Source organism: Amblyomma mixtum, chromosome 8, assembly GCF_055824585.1.
Source record: "Amblyomma mixtum isolate Tamu chromosome 8, ASM5582458v1, whole genome shotgun sequence".
Lineage (NCBI taxonomy): Eukaryota > Metazoa > Arthropoda > Arachnida > Ixodida > Ixodidae > Amblyomma > Amblyomma mixtum.
In genome coordinates, this window is record NC_143019.1 from 71,484,830 (window position 1) to 71,507,108 (window position 22,279).

Sequence of the window (22,279 nt, forward strand, 5' to 3'; positions counted from 1 at the left end):
CCGCGTGGCCAGCGTGGCGCTAGCGTCGGCCATATTTCTCCGCTGTCGCTGCAGCAGCGTGGATCGGTGCTAGTTGCCGTGTGACGTGCTTTGAAAAGAAGAGCGCCCCTTGCCGCGGACGCTCGGTTCCCGCTGCCCGGCTCTCGCCAGCAATAAGAATGAGCGATGAAGAACGCGACGTGGACGTCGAAAGCGACGTGAGTACTACGCGGGGTGCGAAAATACTCACGCCTTTCTTTCTCTGTGTGCCGCGCGCAACGCACGCCCGATATCCCAGCATGGCCTGCAGCCGATCCACGCCGCTCGTCGCTACGTCGACGCTAGCATCGGCCTCCCCCGCCAGGGCGACGCGTCTGCTAGCCTAGCTGTCTTCGTGTGTTTCACGGCCTTCCAAGCCCGTAATCCTGCAGACGGTCGCGGGCGACCGTTTCGCGATGCCGGGATTTCCTGCACATTTTGACTCGCATCTTTCGGTGCCTGTGTTCGTAATGCGGCGGGATCCTTTTTCGCCTTTATTTTTTTTCTTTCAGAGGCTAGGCCTAGCCGCGTACCGTCGGCTCTTCGTCACCGTTCGCCGCGCGTCACATGTATGGTAGGCGCCCGGGAAAGTCTGGTGCAACGCCCGCCGACTCCGTGGCGTGCCGTAGGACGTGACCGCTATTCGCCCGCTCGCTTGCGCCGAACAGCCGCGGTGCCCGGACGCGGCGCCAGTTAGCCACGCTCGCTGCCCTGACACTCACGTGACTCAAAAAAAATCACGCCGCCGCAACCAGCCGTGGCCAGCGTGTTTTCTCTGCGCCCCTGTCATCATCGCTATCGACTTTACGCGTGCGATTTGGCGGATCCGGGCTGTTGTGCGTTTTTGTTTCTTTTCTGCCAGTTCATCTGCCTCGGCTGTTCGTGCGTTTAATAAAATTCGCTGACGCGTTGTAGCGTGTAGTGCATGTTTTCATTTGACAGTCGCGCTGACCTCCATAATACGAGCTTGCGTCGCTGTCAGCTGTGGGATTGCTTTTCTTTTTCTTTGTTTTCCGCAGCTTCTAAACCTGTCTCCCAGTATACGTAGGCGATCTGATCGGCCTTCAGTAACGTGCGCGGAGCTGTGCTCACTGCTTTCGGAGGAGACGAAGTGGTTTCGTGTTGCCTGCGCGGCCCTTTTACTCGTTTAGTTCGTTTTCGTGGCGACTGTCAGCTCGCGAGAACGCTTCCATTGTTCGCCGTTCTCGCGTCTTGTGCGAGTAAATTCCTTGAGCGTGCTACGCATCTTTGCGCGCGTTGCTTTGATGATTCTGCGCTGCGGACGACGCGGCGAACCGTTACATACTCGAGGCGGCAGACGTTTCGCTCTTATGATTCGCTACGAAATTAGACTTTGTGACGTTCTTGCTCTCCGGGTAATGCGTATTCTCGAGTTAATTGCAAGCATCGTGAGCAGTGATGATTGGCTTCGACGCCTGATTTCGCCATACGTTCGTTATCGCGGCACTTCGCTATTCCCGAACGTGGCGTTCCATAAGGTGACTAACGACATTCAGTGCTGAAAGATGATGCAGTCCCTCTACGAATGACTGCAAGTGCATGGATTGGATGTTTTATCGAGAAAGGGTTGTATTCGAACTGTGTTGCAGCTGGCTGTGATTGTTCTGGTACCTTACAGCTGTGCAAGCACTACGTGAAGTCAGTCACGTTCCCGGATGGTGACCACGTAAGCGTTATGCTCAAAAGATTTTTTTTTAGTACACACAGCCTACCGCATATTTTGTTTTTGTATTTAATGAATGTTGACATCATTTCACGTGTCTCAATACAACACTTTTTAGGGACCTTTATTAGTAGATTATATGAATATAAAAAAATCTTAAATCGAGCTTGTAGATGAACACTAGCGTGAGTGGCTTCCAAAAAGCTTCATGAAAGTATAACCACAAGGACGTTCGAAGCCAGCTTTGTTATGATTCACACATTTCTGTTTGCCGTAATGTTCATGCAAAATTGTTTTTCCACGTTGTCTGGCTGAGAGAACGTCACACTTTTTCGATATCCGCGTTTGCGGTGACAGCTGGAAATATGTTCGGCGTTGGTCCACGCTGCAGGAGCCACGGCAAACTCATAGGGAACCTTTAAAACAGTACCGGCACACATTCGAGCTCAATCACGGGTATATCGCCATCTGATAACTGCCACGACCCATATTAATGAGCCGTCGCTCAGCTGTGCTACGCCATGACGCGGCGTAGCAGACGACGCGCCTACCGGTGTGCAGCGACGCTTTCGGCGTTGCCGCGTAGATTTCCTTCAGGCGTCTCCACTACCGATCTCGCACCGTGCAACGGTATCCGGGGTCACGCAAACGCACATTGTACCAGGACCTGCGAATTCAGAACGCTGCCTGCGTCCTCTGGTCGCCTTCTGACGATGGCCGAGTGCAGAGGCGTCGGTGTGAAACGTCACCTGCGTTCTCGACAGACCGTCGCCGTCACGGTTTTTCTCATTAATGATTTCGCTAAGAGCATAGCCGAGCGTGACATGTATATAGCCGTTTCTTTTCTTCTGCTGAATAAGACGAGCGACCTCCGATTTCGTCCTCTTTTTTTTTTTTTTTTTTCAAAAGCGGTCTCTGTTGACGTGACCTGCCCACTCCGCCACCAGAGCGAGTAAATAGTGGCGAACACGTGCCTTTGGGATTCGCTGTGTGAGCGATGCTAGGTCGAGCGGGCACCGATCAATACGCGACCCTGCGCCCTGGCGTGGACGGGTGTTTCTATAGTCAGATACAACTTAAGTCTGCAGTGAAGCTCCGCCCACATTGAGCCTCTGTGCCCAGAATTCCTCCACGACGAAAAAGTAGTCCGCTGATTAATCATTTTTTGTTACTTAAACAAGCAGCTTATCACAAGAAAAGAATTATGAGCTCTAGAATTTTAATACACGGATTGTTTGCTATAGTCAAATATTAAAAAGCTGATTTCGTTTACTGTTGCGATTGGCCAGCGAAATAATACAGGACGCCACGGACCGCGGCCCAGTGTTAGCAACTGCTGTTTTTTTAAGTTGTATCCTACTATAGTGCGGCTAGGGCGAAGGAGAAGGCGGCGACAACGGCGCATCTCCCTAGCAGATGGCGCTGTTGACTGTAGTGTCTGTAGAGTGCACTGCACCGAGCTTTCGCTGGCGTGGTTGAAAATTGGACGGGGTTTGTGTTTCGTAGATTTCTACAGCGGCTCATTAAAATGTGGTGCACTCTACAGCATTGCACGCGTTTTTGCACCAACGAAAAAGAGAAAGTTTTGCATGGCTGAGCTTGCATGTGCATGCAGTTCATCTGAGCTGTCACAGTCGATGTGCCTGCACTTGCATGGGCTAGTGCATTTGTTATGCATGTCATCGTAGTATGTGTATGTGTTTTCTTTTGCATGTTTCAGTCATAATCATATTTTCTCTAATCTCTTTCTTCACATCATTGTTTCATTTCTCATTTGGATTGCAATAATCCCTCGTGTTGTGAACAGTGCACTCCGGAAAATCTCCAACATTGGTTATGCTATGGCTGGCAGAGGATTCTGCAAGTTGTGTGTTCAATCCATTTGGGAACTTATATTGCAGCGTTCTAATGTTTGTAGTGCTTTTTCTTATTTTTGTTTAATTCATTCCTGAGCATTGTACCATTAAGCGTAGTACTGTTGTAAAGTTCTATTAAGTTCATTCCTAAGCATTGTACCATTAAGCGTAGTACTGTTGTAAAGTTCTATTTGTCATTCATCAAGCCATCTTTTGGTGATTGTGGACTGTGAAGTTTCTTGACTTCTTCATGATATTCGTTTGTGTACTGCCCTTCTCAGATGCTTGTATTGTACATTTAGGATGAGGAGCATGTTTGGAAAGCTGAGCAATTGTTTATTTGTCCTGTTAACTGTGCTAAATGATTAACAAAATTACATTTTCTGATTAGGGTGAATTTGGTAAAAAAAAAAAAAAGCCTTGACAGTTGCGACGCCTCCTCTCCTTGTGGCTTCATTGCCAGTTTTTATTTCTTTTTCAACTCGTGCAAAAGCAGGAACATGTAAAACTGCATGTTTCGCATGGTGCCGCAGTAGTTCAGGGGGAAATGGCTCTATTTCGCAAAGTCTGAGCAGTCGAAAGCAGTGAGCGCCTTCTGGACTGTCAGTAGCACAAAATAACTGCATGAAAGTGTTTGTGTACAGTACGGTCCACTGTTAAAGGGAACATGTGATCGCGCGACCTCCGCACTTCGCGAAGCGCTGCCGCCGAGAACTTGTGGGACTTGTCGGCACAAGACGCATGCGCAGTAAGCATGGTGGCAGGCCATTCCGCGCATGCGCCTGATGCCGCCTATTCACGCCGTATCTAAGCAGCAGTGCTTCGTGAAGCGCAGAGGGCACGCGATCGCCTGTTCCCTTTAACAATGGACCGTACTGTACATGGTTTCTCAATGTTCGAGAAAAATGCTATCAGAGTAGGCATCTGTCATTGCAAAGGTTCGTCATGCTGAGCTTATTTCTTTCTGCGAACTGCACAAGAACTATTAATAGGCTAAATAAGTTTAAAAGTAGTGGCGGCACCAAGTTTTTTTTTTTTTTCTCCGAAAGCACTGCACAGGGCTCAGGGAATGACAGATCCCCAGTGCGCATCACGTATTTAATCCTAGTGAAATCAGGAGGAAGAAATGGGCTTGGGCAGGGCATTTAACAAGGCAAGATAACCAAGAGAAGGCAAGCCTAGCAGGGGGCGGCAGAAAGTTATGTGGGCGGATGAGATTGCGAAGTTTGCGGGAATACGGTGGCCGCAACTGGCAAAGGACAGGGTTAATTGGAGAGACATCAGAGAGGCCTTTGCCCTGCAGTGGGCGTAGTCAGGCTGGTGATGATGATGATGAAGGCCCTCCATGCCTACTCCTTCAAACACCCATATATTGCTTATCACTCCTCACCGAAAACACACTTCTCAGTGGAGCTTGGATCCCTCAGGTAGCTTTTGGCATTGTTGACTTGTGGCTCACTACAGATGAGGCCTCTCTCTGGGAGAGGCTTCTCACTTTGAGTTTATATAAGTTGCGGTCATGTTATTTAAAAATAAACAACGTAAATTGGCAAAAATTGCAGTGCCCTAATAAGCGACAACTTGTGAGCGCCTTTTTCCACTTGTCAGCGAACCAAATTTTTGGACCATCAGCTGTGGTAAGCCCTGCCCGTGGGAAGGTTGAATGCATAGGCCTCACCGCTTCGCCACGTTCGCTGCTCCTTCTACTTCCAAGGCCTCCTCCGAGTCGGGCGACGAGGAACCCCCCATGTGGGGGAAGCGCCAGCCTGTGTGGTACAGCCATCAGCGGCTGTGCCGCAAACGTGCAGCTGCGCCGCGCCCTGGACCGGCGCGCAGGCCCATGCCGGCGAGACTCGCCTACCTTGAGTACAGGCACTACTGCAAGGCTGTGGCCGCGAGAATGGAAGGGATTGAATGGCAGCTGGAAGCCCTAAGCGAGGACGAAGCAGACTCCCAAACGGTGGGCACAAGGGTAGGAAAAGAGTGACGGAGAAGAAAGTGTTTGCATGCGTCGTCTGCTCTTCTGTGCTGTGTGGAGGTTTCGTACATGAACTGTTCCTCTTCTGTTGGCAGCTGGCCATTTCTGCCTTCTTTCTCTTTCCTTCTGTGCCAGAGCTCGCAGCAGGCACAAGCTACAACTTTAAAGCCACAAGCCGTCGTTGTGTGGGCAGCCCTTGCGTTGCTGCTCAACCTGCCTGCCTGAAGGCTTGTAGACTTTTCCTCATTAACTGACGTTGTCCTCAGTTCATGCCTGTAAATGGCGTTCTGTGCCTTGATTTCAAGTCTATCCTTCTGTCCTAACGATTTGCCTCTCATTGACTGTCTAACCATCTTTAGGTGTCAATTTGTGCCTGTGCAGACGACTTTGATTCATGCATTCTATTTGTGTTCAGAGTCTGTTGATCCTCAGCATCTCTTCTCTTTAACTTGCCTGTCTGTCCTAAAGAATCGTGTTGCCACGCAAGTGGTGGGTTTGTGGGAATTGGGGCATGCGGGGAAAAGCGTCATTACTTTAGCCACCGGCTTCCCCTCTAAGTGAACTCTACTGAGGATGTGTGTATCGTGTTTGTGCTGTAGCAGGTGTGCATTTTCATGGTTTGTGCATCAGATTAAGTTTGTTTAAGGGACGTTTCACAGACTACCCCCGGAGGGCTACCACTTGTGAAGGGCAGTAGTAGCTGGCTGGATCGTTGTACTTCTGGAACTTCAGCCTGATTCGAGAACATCTGTCCATCTGTTCTTGAAAAGGGGTATGTTGTAGCTAATGTTCAAAGGCATTAGTATATATGCCTGTTTTTTGTGGTGATCCTGCTCTGAAGAGAGAGAGGGTGAGTGAAGTTGTTTACGGTATTTGTGCTAGTCTCGTCACTGCTGTGTTTCACACTTGACTTGAACCAGTGGTACAGTTAAGCCTCACTGCAATAACGCTGTCAATAACAAAATGATGGATGTACTATGCAATGATTCTCGTATTTTGTGCTTTTGTCAGCATCATATTTCATGCCAGGTTGGCTCCATATGCATGGCTGCAACATCCGGAGAAACAATGCAGAAATCAAGACAAAACACATTGTCTTAACCTTCAATACCACAACCCTGCCTGACTCAATCCACGCCGCATACCTCCATTGCAAAGTCCGCCCATACATACCAAATCCGAGACGATGTTTCAAGTGCCAGCGCTTTGGACACAGCATGTTGGCCTGCCGGGGCAAACCCACTTGTGTCATATGCGCAGATGACGCACATACAGAAGAAAGATGCGAACGCACAGCAAAATGCGTCAACTGCAATGGCGCACATGGCGCGTACTCCAGGTCGTGCCCAGTCTGGAAAACAAAAAAAAATTATAACTTTGAAGACCACAGAAAACCTGTCCTACCTTGAAGCAAAAAAACGCGTCTCTTTCCAACAGAAAGGGACATACTCTGAAGCGGTGACGCGTGGACGGCCGCCGCCTTCAGTTTCTGTCGGCACACAGGTCTATCCGGTGGACCTGGTGTCGACACCCAAGTCCCCACCACAGAAGTCGGTGGTACAGTCCACAGGGCTGAAACTTTCGCGAGAAGACCACGCGATCCTCGCTGGAGGCCCTCAGGCCCCACTTTCAGCAGCGGCATCCTCGGCGACAGACACCCAGAACAGCTCAGCTGAACTGGACCTGTCGCCCCACCCCTCTAAGAAGGCACCTGCTGGCCCAAAAGACTCTGCCGCTGGAGCAGGGCCTGGTTCAGCGGTGCCAACAAAAAAGACGAATGCGAAGGCCACGGGCCATCGCAACCAAGAAGCATCCCCCACGACCACCGTGGAGGATATGGATGTCGGCGAAAGTCCGCCGACATCTAAAACACACACATCCGCGGCGTCTCCGCGGAAATCCGGCGCCACGAAAGTGGCGATGGATACAACTCCTGGTTCGCCACCGCTGCAGCGGCGGCGAGACTCCCTAGAGAAGAAAGGCAAACCACGAATCACTGCTCCTGAGAATAAGTAACTTTCCCCAATCCCCGACTTATCACAATGGCGTATCTAATACAATGGAACTGTAGAGGTCTACAGAGAAACTACACAGACATAACCGATATGCTCAAAACAATGGCACCTACAGCTGTGTGCCTGCAAGAAACGAACCTTGGGCCACAGCACACAAACAGCTTTAAAAAATATAATATTTTCCGGAAAGACCGAGTACAAGCTAGCCGACTCTCAGGAGGCGTCGCTATCATTACGCAAATCGATGTCCCTGCAAGAGAGGTATCATTAAAGACGAACTTAGAAGCGGTCGCAGTAAACATCATTAGCCATAAAACAATAACAATATGTTCTGTGTACATACCACCACACAACACAATTACCATGCATGACCTAGAAGAACTTCTGGGACAGTTGCCTGAGCCGTATATCATAATTGGGGATTTTAACGCACACTCCTCATTCTGGGGAAGTGAGCATACTGATTCCAGGGGTCAGCTCATCGAGGATTTTATTCTTTCACATAGCATATGTTTAATGAACACAGGAAAAGCAACGTACTGCTGCCCCAGCTCTGGAAAAATGACCTGCCTAGATTTAGCGTTTGCATCACCGTCGGTTTTTAATGATTTTATTTGGGATGTTTTAGACGACCCTCTGGGGAAGTGATCACTTACCTACGGTTTTCAAGCTAACATCAGCTACCTCCATCCTCCCTACTAAGCCGCGGCGATGGAAAATTCACCTCGCCGATTGGGCACTTTTCAGAACGAAGGTCACACTAGAAAAAGAATATGCCGAAACCCTTACGATAGAAGAAATAAATGAAAAATTTTTGACATGCTTAACATCTGCAGCAATAGAAGCAATCCCACAAACATCTGAAATTGCACGAAAAACACATAAAGTTTGGTGGTCAAATGAATGCACATTAGCTAAAAAGCAGCAAAACAAGGCTTGGGGCAACCTTCGCAGATATCCCACTGCAGGGAACTTGCTCACCTTCAAAAGGGCTAGAGCCAAAGCACGATACATTAGACGCAACGCAGAAAGGGCATCATGGCAACAGTACATATCCTTGATAAACAGCTCAATAACATCAAAAAAAACGTGGGAGCAGGTGCGGAAATTCACTGGAAATTTTACTCCTTTCACATTTCCAATGCTAACAACACCCGGTACTCAAACAACATTAGAAGAGCAGGCCAACATATTAGGTAAACATTTTTCTACAGTTTCAAGCTCATCCAACTACACACACTCCTTTCAAAAGCACAAAGCAATAGTAGAAAAACAAGAACTTCCCTTCAGAACATGCATACATGAAGACTACAATCAGCTTATTACCATGCAGGAACTAAACGCAGTACTAACATCCGGTAAAAAGACAGCACCAGGCCCAGACAATATACATTATACCATGCTTGCTCACCTCTCGGAGACTGCCACAGAGGCTCTCTTAAAATTTTTCAATAAAATATGGATGAGTGGAGAAATTCCCTATGCATGGAAAGAAGCAATCATAGTACCCTTCCTAAAACCTGGCAAACCACCAACTAGTCCCACCAGTTACAGGCCAATAGCACTCACTAGCTGCGTAGCAAAATCATTCGAAAGCATTCTGAACATCAGACTAACCTTCATACTTCAGTCCCAGCAACTTTTAGATATACACCAGTGCAGTTTTAAAAAGACATGTTCCACAACCGATCACCTTGTACGCTTTGAGAACACAGTGCGGGAAGCGTTCATCCACAACCAACACTGTATCGGGGTCTTCTTCGACCTGGAGAAGGCTTGCGATACCACGTGGAGGTTCGGTACCCTCCGTGACCTAGCGGACCTAGGTATCCGCGGCAGGATGCTGAGCTGTTTGAGCGACTTCCTGACCAATCGAACGTTCAGAGTCCGCCTAGGCGCAACCTTCTCCAAGACTTTTATCCAAGAAACTGGTGTGGCCCAAGGGTGCATCCTCAGCACGACCTTATTTGTCATCAAAATGAACTCCATAGGAAAAGTAATCCCATAGTCCATAATGTACTCAGTTTACGTAGACGACCTCCAAATAGCATGCACGTCTTCCAGCATACCTACCTGTGAGCGGCAAATACAAATAACAATAAATAAACTGGCTACTTGGGCAGATAGAAACGGATTTAGATTTTCCCCTCAGAAAACAGTAGCGGTTTTGTTCTCTTTGAGACGAGGCCTACAGGCCGACCCCACACTATATTTAAACCAAACCCCATTACCGTTCAAACAAGAGCACAAATTTCTAGGGATAACTTTCGATAAAAAACTCACTTTCTTGCCACATATAAACAGCTTAAAGAAAAAAGCTTCCCAAGCCCTCAATGTGCTGAAAATACTATCAAGAAAATGCTGGGGGTCTGATAGAGCTTCCCTGTTACATATATATCGTTCTCTGGTTCGCTCTAAGTTGGACTATGGGTCCATAGTATATGGCTCAGCAAGACCGTCCTACATAAAACGACTCGATCCTGTCCACAATCTTGGTTTAAGGCTGTCTTCCGGTGCTTACAGAACTTCACCAATAGCAAGTCTGTATGTGGAAACGAATGAACCTTCCTTAGAAGATCGAAGAACTGCACTAACTTGTACATACATCCTCAAAATCCTGTCTCAGCCCAAACATCTCTGTTACCCAATTGTCACGAAATGCCCATCCCAAATGCTCTTCAACAAGCCCCATGCGATTAAGCCATTGCTCTTGCGCTTCGAAGAAAAATGTCAAACTCTGAACATACTAAATGAAATAAAAAATATTGCCCCAAGACACGAAGCACTTCCACCGTGGTACACTCTCCCCACAGTGTGTGACGTCACACTAACACGCCTCAGTAAAACCTGTACGCCACACGACCATATAATACAAGAATATCTAGCACTACAAGAAAAATACAGAAATTACACTGCATTTTATACTGACGGGTCAAAAACTCATGCTCATGTAGGAAGCGCAGTAATACAAGGAAAAAATGAAAATGCAGTACGACTGCCCTCATGTGCTACAGTTTTCACCGCGGAGTGTTATGCCATTTGTGTTGCGGTACAGAAAATAGCAAATGAAAACATCAAAAAGAGCATCATTTATACAGATTCACTGAGCGTCCTTACAGCATTAAACTCCAAAAATGCCACGGAGCCACTGATTGGAAGCATCATACACAATATAGTAAAGGTCACAGCACAAAAACATGTTATAAAATTCTGCTGGGTTCCCAGTCACGTTGGCATTAGGGATAATGAGAGAGCCGACACGTGTGCTGCACAAGCCAGAGCCATGGAGGTGAAACATGTGGGCTTGCCTCCGAGGGATTACATGAAGTTAGGGCATAGCAAACTAAGAGCCAAATGGCAAGCTTCTTGGGAAAATGAAAGAAACAACAAGCTGCATACTGTAAAGCCTATTTTGAAAGAATGGAAATCATGCCGTCATAAAGAACGTTTTATCGAAGTAATTTTATGTCGTTTACGCATAGGCCACACACACATCACCCATAACTTCTTATTAACAAAAAAAGACAAACCTGTGTGTGAAATGTGTGCTGAGGAGCTCATAGTGAATCGCATTTTAATCTCTTGTTCGCATCTCGAAGAACTTCGGAAAAAAATTTTTACGGTATTTTACAATGAACACATTCCATTTCATCCCGCATTGCTTTTAGGCGAGCAAACACTCGTCGAGTTTTCACTTGTTTGTAAGTTTCTAAAGAAAGCCAATGTTTTAAATTTAATATAATGTAACTTCTATACACTCAACATAACATCATCTAACCTTGTGTTTGGCGCATGATAGCCATAGTTGCTTATGCACCATAAAACCCCATATAACTAACTAACTATATGCATGGCTGCAGGCTGTAGCCAGTGCCATGTGTGAATTGGTGTTGCTGTTGTTATGAAACTGTTTTGACAAAAAGATAACAATGGAAGTGTGAGTCCCCTCAAAATGTTATGCAACAAGTTATCTTTGCGTGTAACCAGTGACGATGAAATATTGATGTCTTTCCGGCTTTGTTTTGAGGTTTAACTATATCATATTTCATGCGAAATTGGCTCCATATGCATGGCTGCAGGCTGTAGCCTGTGCCAAGTATGAATTGGTGTTGCTGTATCTAGGAAACTGTTATGACAAAAGTATAACAAGGGAAGTGTGAGTACCCTTAAAATGTTATGCAACAAGTTATCTTTACATGTAATCAATGACGATGAAATATTGGCGTCTTTCCAGCTTTGTTTTGAGGTTTAACTATATCATATCTCATGCCAAGTTGGCTCCATATGCATGGTTGCAGGCTGTAGCCTGTGCCATGTGTGAATTGGTGTTGCTGTAGCTATGAAACTGTTATGACAAAAAGATAACAGGGGAAGTGTGAATCCCCTTAAAATGTTATGCAACAAGTTATCTTTGCATGTAATCAATGATGATGAAATATCGATGTCTTTCCAGCTTTGTTTTGAGGTTTAACTATATCATGTAAAATGTTGTGTCAAGGAGTTTGCACCAAAATTGGTTGGCCTGAAACCATTTTCTTCATTTCTGGTGTGGTGCACCATTTGATGTGGTGCTGCCTCCAGGCCAGCATCTTTGCAGGTTTTACTTCGACAGTCTTGTGAGGTTGTGCATCGAATTCATCACTGTGCCATCTTCTCTCATCGTCATCATCATCACCACATCATAGTCTGGCATGCTGTCTTGTCATTGTACGCAAAGCTAGCTATCTTGCCCTAGCCTTTTTTTTCTCTCCATTGACTTTACAGTCGTACCTGTTGCTATGACAGTGTTGCCCCTTTTTTTTCCTCTTGCTCATATAACTTGGGCGAAGGTGCTGCTTCCTTTTGTGTGCAGTGGTAATGCATTTGCATTTTGTGGTAGCTGCATGATTGTATTCTGTTGGTTGTGGTGATGGTGTTGGATGCCTTATCGGTGTGGTGCATTGATCCTGGCTTCTGGTTGCTTTGCTGGCAGCTTGTTCCACATCCTTGGGTCTTAGGCAGCCGCTGCTGTTTCCAGAATTGCAGTTGTTACACCTGGATTTTTTTCCTCGATTGGAAATCTTCGTGGGAAGGATATTCTTGGCACCGAGTGTTTCTTCAATAACAGTCGTTTTAATGCATGCAGTGGCTGTATCGGGTAGTGCAGGTAGCAGAGAGACAGATCTGGCTTTTCACAGCGTGTAAACCCTCTCGTAAAAACCATGCCGAAGTTAGACATGAGATCAGTTTATCACGGGCGGTATTTGTGGTCAGAAACGGTATTTGGCTGAGACACAAGCTTTTAAACAAGAACCTTGTTCACATCAGAACTTGTGCTGAACAGTGTTTTATAATACACCACAAGCAGTCCAGCCGTTGCAAATGTGATTTGATAAAATATGCCACATTTTGAAATTACTGGAAACACTACCAAGTACGGCACACAGGCCTAACTAACTTTCCCCATGTTACAGCCTCCATCAGTATGCGACATATCTCAGACTCGCTTCCGTCGTAAAGAAATCCCACAGGAACATATTATACAAGAATACCTTGCACCAGAAGGAAAGTATGAGAAATACACAGTTTTACAGATTGGTCAATAAATGTCCTTTTATTTGGAAGCTCAGTTGTACAGGAGAACTGGGAGAAAACAATACATTTGCTGCAGAGCTTATTAATTTTTACAGCTGAATGCTATGCTGTCTGTGTTGCAGTCAGAAAAGATATTACAGTAGCACATTAAGAACAGTTTAATTGACACTGACTGACTTATGTGTACTGTGTGATATCAGCACACGTTAAAGAACCCCAGGTGGTCGAAATTTCCGGAGCCCTCCACTATGGCGTCTCTCATAGCCTTAACCGCCGCCGCGGTGGCTCAGTGGCTATGGTGCTCGGCTGCTGGCCCGAAAGACGCGGGTTCGATCCCGGCCGCGGCGGTTGAATTTCTTTGGAGGAGAAATTCGAGGCCCGCGTACTGTGCGATGTCGGTGCACGTTAAAGAACCCCAGGGGGTCGAAATTTCCGGAGCCCTTCACTACGGCGCCTCTCATAGCCTTAGTCGCTTTGGGACGTTAAACCCCATAAACCAACCAACCATCTCATAGCCTTAGTCGCTTTGGGACGTTAAACCCCATAAACCAAACCAAACCTGACTTATGTGTGCTGAAAAAGTGCTGAAAAAGTACCGTACGAGATGTCATTCACAGTATAGGAACAGCCAAGTAAACAATAAAAATTGTTTTGTAAACCTTGTCAATAAGACGTCGAGACACTACAGAGACCAAAAATTTTCATAACGCTAGTCCAATGCGTGAACTGGCTCCAGGAACGAACAAAGACAAGAAGCGGAAAAAACTTGTGGGCGGACATCTGCCGATGTTTCATGCAGAGTTTGTGCAGTTTCATCGTCTGAATCAAAATCCGACGGTCCAGTTTCATCACCAGAGCCACTTATGCTTCATAGATTTTAACTGTCTCAATTGTGGCCTGTACGATTAATTTTCAATAAACTGAACAGGCCACTGAATTTGCTATTGGCCAAAGTCCACAAACAAGCGAAGTCTATGTGCACACGGATCCAGTTTTTTAGGGATTCTCGAGAAGCTCGAGCAGCTGTCTCTGCCGGTGAGGCAACATTCGCCGATTCTTCTTTTTACACCTTTCTTGCCTTTGCCTCTCCCTGCCTCCTTGCGCTTTGGGCATTTGCATATCTTCCGCCGCACATTGCCTATTAGCCTGCCCGTAGGTGCACGTGGTGGTGGTTGCGTTGAGCACTGATGTGAGGTCCGCACTACCCTGGTGCGTGTGTGCATCTCTCCCCGTGCAGGCTGACAAGAGGGCGCACCACAACGCTCTGGAACGGAGGCGGAGGGACCACATCAAGTTCAGCTTCACCAGTCTACGCGACGCTGTGCCATCTCTACAAGGCGAGAAGGCAAGTTGGGGCCACATGTAGGGGAGGTGGGGGACTGTAATGCAGTAGAATTTTTTGATATGAATCTCATAGGGAGCCGCCTCGGCTGCTGACCCAAAAGACGAGGGTTCGATCCCAGCCGTGGCGGTCGTATTTAGATGGAGACGAAATTCTAGAGGCCCGTGTACTGTGCAATGGCAGTGCACGTTAAAGAACCCCAGGTGGTCGAAATTTCCGGAGCCCTTCACTACGGAGTCCCTCATAGCCTTCTAGAGGCCCGTGTGCTGTGCAATGGCAGTGCACATTAAAGAACCCCAGGTGGTCGAAATTTCCGGAGCCCTTCACTATGGAGTCCCTCATAGCCTGAGTCGCTTTGGCACTTAAACCCCCATAAACCACGAATGTTATGCAACTGCAAAACATGTATTGCCTGCATTTCGCCTCATAAAAAAAAAATTGTATGCTGACACGCAGGAAATACATTCACATAAACCTGTTTATAGCTTATGGGATTTATTTATGACTGCTCACCAGTACTCGGTGATCACCGTGCGTACTGCATTACTGACGATTATGGCATTGGCAATATGAGGGCGACGCTACTTGTAGTTACGTTCGTGGCTCCCACGTCCCAATTATTTATGGGGGCTTGGGAGAGAGTTTGGAATACCCAGAAATTTTGCTCATTCTACACAACTCTGCTTCTACGAAGTGCATTAGAAAAAATTCTTGCTGGACAATATTCGTGGAGCAGCGTGCTTTAACTTCCCAGACATACCACAACTTTATTAGAGCCCTTTTCAGAGCCTTTTTAAGCATATACAAGGCAGCTTTTTTCTAGTGGTTTGTGTTTTTTTTTTCATAAAGACTGGAGAACGCCTACTAACTGCAGCACAGGGCAGAATGTTCATGTTAATCTTCCAGGTATGTAAATCCCTTCAGAGTGAATTGGACTGCACACTGATGCAAGCTTCACCTTGTCTCATAACCAATTAAGTGAATTGGTAGCGTCGGCAACATTGATCTCCATATCCCGTATTTTCAGGTTGTTGAAAGCAGATGCTTCTTTTGAACATGCGATGTTTTGTGCCATTTCTTTTATGTTGAGTGACCAACTAGCCCGAATCAATGACTAGTTAAAGTAAAGGCAGCTTAACCCGGCTGCTGTTAGGAATTTTGGGTAATTTGTAGTGTCACCAGACTCCCTCCAGACGCCTATGTTATTTAAATAGCGTCTGAAATTAATTTATTTGAATGCCCTGGGGCTGGCACCACTTATTTCGGACGGGCTGCCAAAGTGGCGCTTTGTGAAGGTATGACTTTCTCGACAAGCAGTCCTCTAAATTTTCGTCCTCGGGCCTGAACAGCATATTTATTTATTTATTACCTCAAAGGCCCCGGTTGTGGGGCATTACATGAGGGATGGGCGGATTACATGCAGATTATATAAAGATTACAGAGTACATAAAGATCAGGATACATAAAGATTACAGGATACATAAAGATTACTGATTACATAAGGATGGCCTCAATCTTTTTCTTGAAGTGGATGCAGTTGACGATGAGTACGGCTTCCGGCGCCAGATCGTTCCAGTCCCGAGATGATATGACAAAAAAAGAACGGAAATGAGATGTAGTTGATGTGGTCTTGATGTGGTTGTTGCGGCTAGAAGGACGATGAGCTGTTGATATGATAGATGATCCTAAAGGTGAATGATAGAACTTGTGGAATAGGCATAGTCGAGATATTTTTCTTCTAGTATATTTTTCTTCTAGTATATTACATTGTTTCTTGTGCCCCCCCCCCATCGAGTGCGCAATGTTAAGTGTGTTGATAATCGGCTGGTTCCTGTCGGTAGGCCTATGGATAGGGAGTCCGGCTGGATAGTTTCGTTTTCAGAGCTTCGCTGCCAGCTCACGGCAATAGTGGCTATCGGCTATGCCTATCAGCCAGCAGCTGCATGCTGTTTTGAACAATGATTGCCCTGTCGCTTATCTTTATCATTTTTTTTTTGCGGTTGTTGAAGGCGTCATGCCGTTCCGGCACTAATGCAAGCTTCCCTCGCTTCCGTCTGCATGACATTTCCATTCCTCCAGCGCGCCAAAAACTCCACGCACGTCACGTGCCCTTTGCCATTTGTGCGGGAAAGCCTCCTCGCATACGATGCCGCATGTGAAGCAGCTGCAGTGTTACCATTATGGAGCAGTCCTGCTTCGTACACTCGCGATAGTGTGCATGGATTAAAGGATTTCACGGAACAGCGACAAATCCTCTTTGTCAGGCAGTTTTCATCCTCAAACAAGATTGCCCCTGCCCAGGTTTTAATGAAATAAATTTTACTTTCATGGGAACAGTTTTGGACAGTTTGGGTGGGGAAGGTATTTGAAAATTTGGCATTCTTATTATTCAGATGCATTTTTCCGCTTGAAATTCAAATTCACTGCACTCAAATCACGGGCTAATCTTACTAATCTTGAAAAGCGACGCTGCATCTTCAGGCTGTGCCTTTTTCACAAATTCTACCATACGCCACTTAATGTTTCAGCAATCTTACCACTTCATCGACAGTCAAGCCGCACCAGCCATCCTAAAGCCGTCTATCCGCCCCCAGCACAGACCACAGCACATCTTCGTTCGTTTTTTGTTCAGACCGCTCGGGACTGGAACAAACTGCCTGTCGACGCTGTGCGCCACTCCGACCCACATTCCTTCAAGACTGCCATCGAACCACTCTTCACTTGAACATTATGCCCATCCCTCATGTAATACCCCACACCAAGGGGCATTTGAGGTACTAATAATAAATAAAAAAAAATAAATAAATTAACGGGGTTTTACTGTGTACGCTTTATGGGAAATGCTAGCACTGTTAAAATGAGTTCAGTGTGACCTCCCATAACTAGTAGCACAGTGATGCACACTATTGGTTCCTGTGTGTGATGGTAGGAGGGGTGTGACAATTTTAGAGTATTTGATGTTGTACCCACCACATGTCGTTATGCAACTGGCCCAAAGTTTCTGAAGCATGCATTTTCTTTCTGTGTATGTTGTCATGCCATGGTTTGAGGCTAGGCAGTGTTGTGACTCAGTTTAGTGGATGTGGCTCATCCAAGTGCAGTATGTATACTTCAGTTTTGTTTGTGCTCATGTGTGCTGCAGTGTCTGTTTTAGGTGTTTAATATGATGTGCAGGAGCGTTAGCAAATGCCAAATGCAGTGCACGCATATGCTGTGCAGGTATTTTGTTGTGTAGCTATACTGAAGCATTTTACTGGTCACTGTGACTGTGAATGTCTCAAGTCTTGCTGTTCTCAGATGGAAAAAAACTAATCCTGAAAGTTGTCATGCTGTGCATGTGGCTTGTAGGTGCTGTTTCTGTAGCTTTGACATATGGGTAGGGGCGGTGGTAGTGAAAGAAACCTTTACTGCCCAATGTCCTGGGCTGTTACAGATGGTGCTACGGATAAATTGATAGTGTTAAGGTAGTTTTTAAGTCGGCTCGTACCATTGCCAACAACTGCTTTTTAAGCATGGAATATTTGAGTACACGGTGGGAAGTTCCACTAGTACCTACAATTGAGAAGCTGCAATTGGAATTCTGTGGAATGAGAAAAACTGGGTCTTTTGAGGAGAGATGAACTATGCTTAGTGTCCTCACCTGTGCATTTCGTGGTTGACCTTACTTGGCATCAGGGTAGGCCGCTGTCCTTGTTGGTTTAGCCCTGCGCAAACTCGCAGATTGTTGGCCCTCCTGATTGGGCCAAGCTGCGATGCAAACGGGAACTTATGCTTTAAAGAAACTGTTATCTACCGTCCTGTACAACTTGGAGGGAAATGTGTCCGACTCCTGCGTGTAGTAATAGCCTTTTTGCATCATTGGTCGTCCCCTTTGTCCAGGCATCGCGGGCTCAGATCCTGAAGAAGGCAGCTGACTACATCCAGTCTATGCGACGCAAGAACACGGCGCACCTGCAGGACATCGAGGACCTCAAGCGGCAGAACAAGCTTCTCGAGGAACAGAGTACGCTGCACCCACTTCCGCCGTCCTTTCTTGCACGCCTGCCCCGTGTGTTGAGGTGGCACACAGAGAGTGGAGAGAGAGAGAGAAAGAAGTTATGTGCCAGGAAAGGTGGAAGAAGGTGTTTGTCCTGCTGCTACACCACACAAGGGCAGAGAGTAAGGGAAGTAAGAGGTAGTGTGTTGATGAGAGGAGGTGATCTGGTAATGTAATGAGCTGCCTGCTGTGTCCAAGATAATGCACCTGTCCTCGCACAAAGGTTAGCACGTGTGCATGCACATGTCATGCATGTCCAAGACAATGCACATACATGTCCAGGGAGCAAGTCTGTCTTCATCTGGGCTCCAAACTTGGAGTAAGTAGTGTAGAAGTTGTTGTGCTGCAGGAAGTATGCTTTATGTGTGTCTTGTTGCAAGTGGTTTCTGAGGGCGTGTTCACTGGTGAGTCGTTGTGGTGGTAGCAGTACCACCGATGAACATCTGTCCACTTGGGAGTATCATGACTAGCCCTGGGGTGCAGCTCCTGGGCCAGTATCTGGTGCTTAAGGGGGGACACGGGTCTTTGGGACCAAAAAATGGCCAAAAAACCGATTTTCTGAAAATGGCATTTTTGGAATCTGGCTATTATTCTCCAATTTCACCAATTCTCTTCCTCCAGAAGTCAGTAGTTTCAGCATAATATCGAGTTTAGATCACCGCGCGAGCTAAATTTGCGCAGGAGCAGACGAAAAAAACGGCACATTTTTCATTGTGCGCAACCGCCGTTCCGACGTACCGATCTCGGCCGTGCTGGGCTCGTTTGAAAGAGCGCTTTCTGGGCTTCAATTTCCCGCCACTGCCGCTTGCATGCCCTCAGTGGCTACCGAGAAAAAGAACGACAAACAAGAAAAAAAACGCGGGGTCTGATTCTAGAGGCCCGTGTACTGTGCGATGTCAGTGCACGTTAAAGAACCCCAGGTGGTCGAAATTTCCGGAGCCCTTCACTACGGCGTCTCTCATAGCCTTAGTCGCTTTGGGACGGTAAACCCCATATAACTAAACTAAACTAAACTGATTCGCTGCTGAGCGCACGTGACTGAATCGAGCCATCCGGTTGGAGGATTTCGCCACGCATCGTCTGCTTGACGCCGTTGGAAGCGTCGTAGACGCCATTTTGTTGAGAGTCGAGATCGGTGCGCAACGATGCCTCTGAGTAAATTTCGTTCGCGCCACAAGTTCGGCAAAAAGATGAAGTCCCGGCGCGGTGACAACTTCCGAAAATGTCCTGCGTCGCCCGAATGCTCCGAGAATCTGCCGGAACCAGCAGCAAGTGAAGTCCTCCCGGACGAAATAGGCCAAGCGACGAGCTCGGCGGCGTCTACTCACAGCAGCCGCGTCCGTCGCGACACGGCAATGTTACAGCCTTCGGACTTGCTTGCAAACAAGCGAAAAGCGGAAAAAATTCTACAGGGGCTGGAATCAAGTGGAGCGACGAAGAAAAAGCTTGGTTTCATCGAAAACAGTGACGCCTGCCCCCTTGACGGTACAGACGGTCGCCGTGCGGGCGATAGTGTTTTCACTATTGTCTGTTTAGTATCCTTCAACGAACTGTTGTGTGCCGTGAAGTGTAGTGTGTGGCGGTAATGTGGAGGTTTCCAAAGCGGATCGCGAGTACGGTTTAGCCGTGAAACTGTCCCTCGTGTGTGTGAACTGCGGAGACATTTCATCGGCATGGAGCTCGCCGCGCTCGCAAGGCAATCAAAAGATAAATCCGTTTGCCGTAAATATTCTTGCTGCGCGCGCGATGCAGAGTACTGGGAACCGGCAAACCGCGCTGAATGATGTTTTTGCTGCGATGAATATATCACATCACACAAAAACGTGGCAGAGCTATGTGAAGAGTAAGCTGATGCCCGCAGCAACACGCGCAGCCGAAGAAGTGCTGAAGAACAGCGCCGATTCTGTTCGGCAGCTCTACTGCGAGCTGAACCTTGATAACCCTGGCAACATTTCCGTCTCCTTCGATGGTTCGTGGATGACCCGCGGTCATTCATCCCGCATCGGTGTCGGTGCAGTGGTCAGTGCAGTGGTGTCGGTGCACTGGGCTCGTCCTGGATTACGTTGTGTACAGCAACTTCTGTGCCGGGTGCGAGCGCGGGCCTAAAGAGGACGACCCGTCTTATGAAGCATGGATGGAAAGCCACTTGTGCCAAAAAAACACGGACAAAAAGTCCGGTGAAATGGAAGTGCAGGCTGGGCTTACTTTGTTCGAAAGGTCACTGGAAAAACATGACCTTCCATCAGCGCTGTGTGTGTGCGTGTCTTCTTTCCTCGTCCCGTGTAAGCGCGCTGTTTTACGGTGTGATCATGTACCAACTGGCCCGGCAACTATCCTTAATGCATGACATGGTAGAGAGAGGGTGTGGTTGATGGTCCTTTGCGATCACAAAAATGAACAAGGGAGGGGAACTTAATGCATGACCTTAGATATACGACTATGCTTTCGGATGGCAATAGCCGCACATTTCTTGCATTGCAAGAATCGTGTGTACGGCTTTATAAAAAATTCGGAAAGAGGACTGCACGAACCATGTGCAGAAGCGAATGGGCACGGCCCTGCACAATGCAATCACCAAGCATAAAGGCAGTGGAAAAGAGAGCCTTAGTGGCAAGGGAAAGTTAACTGGCGACCTTATCACTAGGTTGACATCCTATTACAGCTGGGCCCTGAAATCCCATGCTGGAGATATTGGGGCCATGCACAAGGCCGTGATGGCCACATATTAGCATGCAACATCAAATGATAGTGTGGCAAATCACACCCTGTGCCCGACAGGCCCAGACTTTTATTGCCGCCAGAACGCTGCTGCAGCCAAGGGTGAGCCCGCTCCCAAGCACAGGTATAATTTGCCACCACGTGTGCAAAGCACTTTTCCCAATATATGAGCGCTTGCCAGACCGAAAGCTACTGGAGCGGTGCGTTCGTGGGAAAACTCAGAATAATAGTGAGAGCCTGCACTCTCTAATATGGTCGCTTGCACCAAAGGAGCGCCATGCTTCACTGTTTACTGTTCAGGCAGCCGTTGCGGAGGCTGTTGTATGCTTCAATGCAGGAAACCTGAAGGCATCGTCACAAATCCTGAGTGAGCTCAGTATGAACCCTGGCCTCCATAATATCGAGAGGATGGCTGAGTAATACCCGTGCCACACGCGCACAAGAAATGGCAGTAAATGCTTAAGGCCTTAAGTTTGTTAATGCCATTATTTTCGGAGTTGGTGCTACACGTCCACATTTAATGCCATTATCGAAAGTGACGATGACGATAACGCTTGCAAGGTAGTCAAATGTTACATCTGAATATAAACATTCCTAATGAGCACAATATATCGGGAATGTTGTTCAAATGCAATGTAAAAACGATTTTCCTGAAAATTCGGCTGTTCCTGCTTTACAAGTCGGAAAAGTAGCTATAAACTCGCATGTCAGCACACAAGTCGACAGTACCTGTCAATAAGGCTGGTTAAAATGGCGCTCTTCGCATCGAAAATGCGCTATAGATGCCTCATCTGACTGAAACTTAAGAATTAACCATTTCTTACTGGTTAGGAAGCTGTTACTAACAAAGCTGCATGCATTTCTGCGTGTGAAATGGGAACGAGAGTACACAATGCACGGGCGAATGAGTTGTTGCGAACTCAATAGGTCGCGAATGGCAGTAAGGCTAATGCCATTAAATTTATGCGTGTGGCACCGCACGAATGCCATTAAAACTTAAGGCAGTAAGCACTTAATGGCATTAAATCTGCCCGTGTGGCACGGGTATAAGACAGGCG

General features: G+C 47.1%; 1 protein-coding gene and 2 pseudogenes across 6 annotated transcripts in view; all 3 read left to right on the top strand.

The window, feature by feature from the left end:
- LOC149332923 (protein max-like) overlaps nt 1-22,279 on the top strand; it is a 35,453-nt gene continuing 13,174 nt past the window's right edge. The window contains exons 1-5 of one of the 6 annotated variants that reach the window (XM_089558466.1): nt 1-197; nt 5,121-5,195; nt 5,273-5,530; nt 14,363-14,470; nt 18,347-18,470. In XM_089558466.1, coding sequence (XP_089414592.1) covers nt 159-197; nt 5,121-5,195; nt 5,273-5,530; nt 14,363-14,470; nt 18,347-18,470 — 604 coding nt within the window. In that variant the 5' untranslated portion in view covers nt 1-158. The remainder of the gene's footprint in view (nt 198-5,120; nt 5,196-5,272; nt 5,531-14,362; nt 14,471-18,346; nt 18,471-22,279) is intronic. The other 5 variants (XM_089558467.1, XM_089558468.1, XM_089558472.1 and 2 more) reach the window with 5 other exon arrangements.
- Nucleotides 18,481-20,881, top strand: LOC149332924 (uncharacterized; annotated as a pseudogene).
- Nucleotides 20,919-21,641, top strand: LOC149332925 (uncharacterized; annotated as a pseudogene).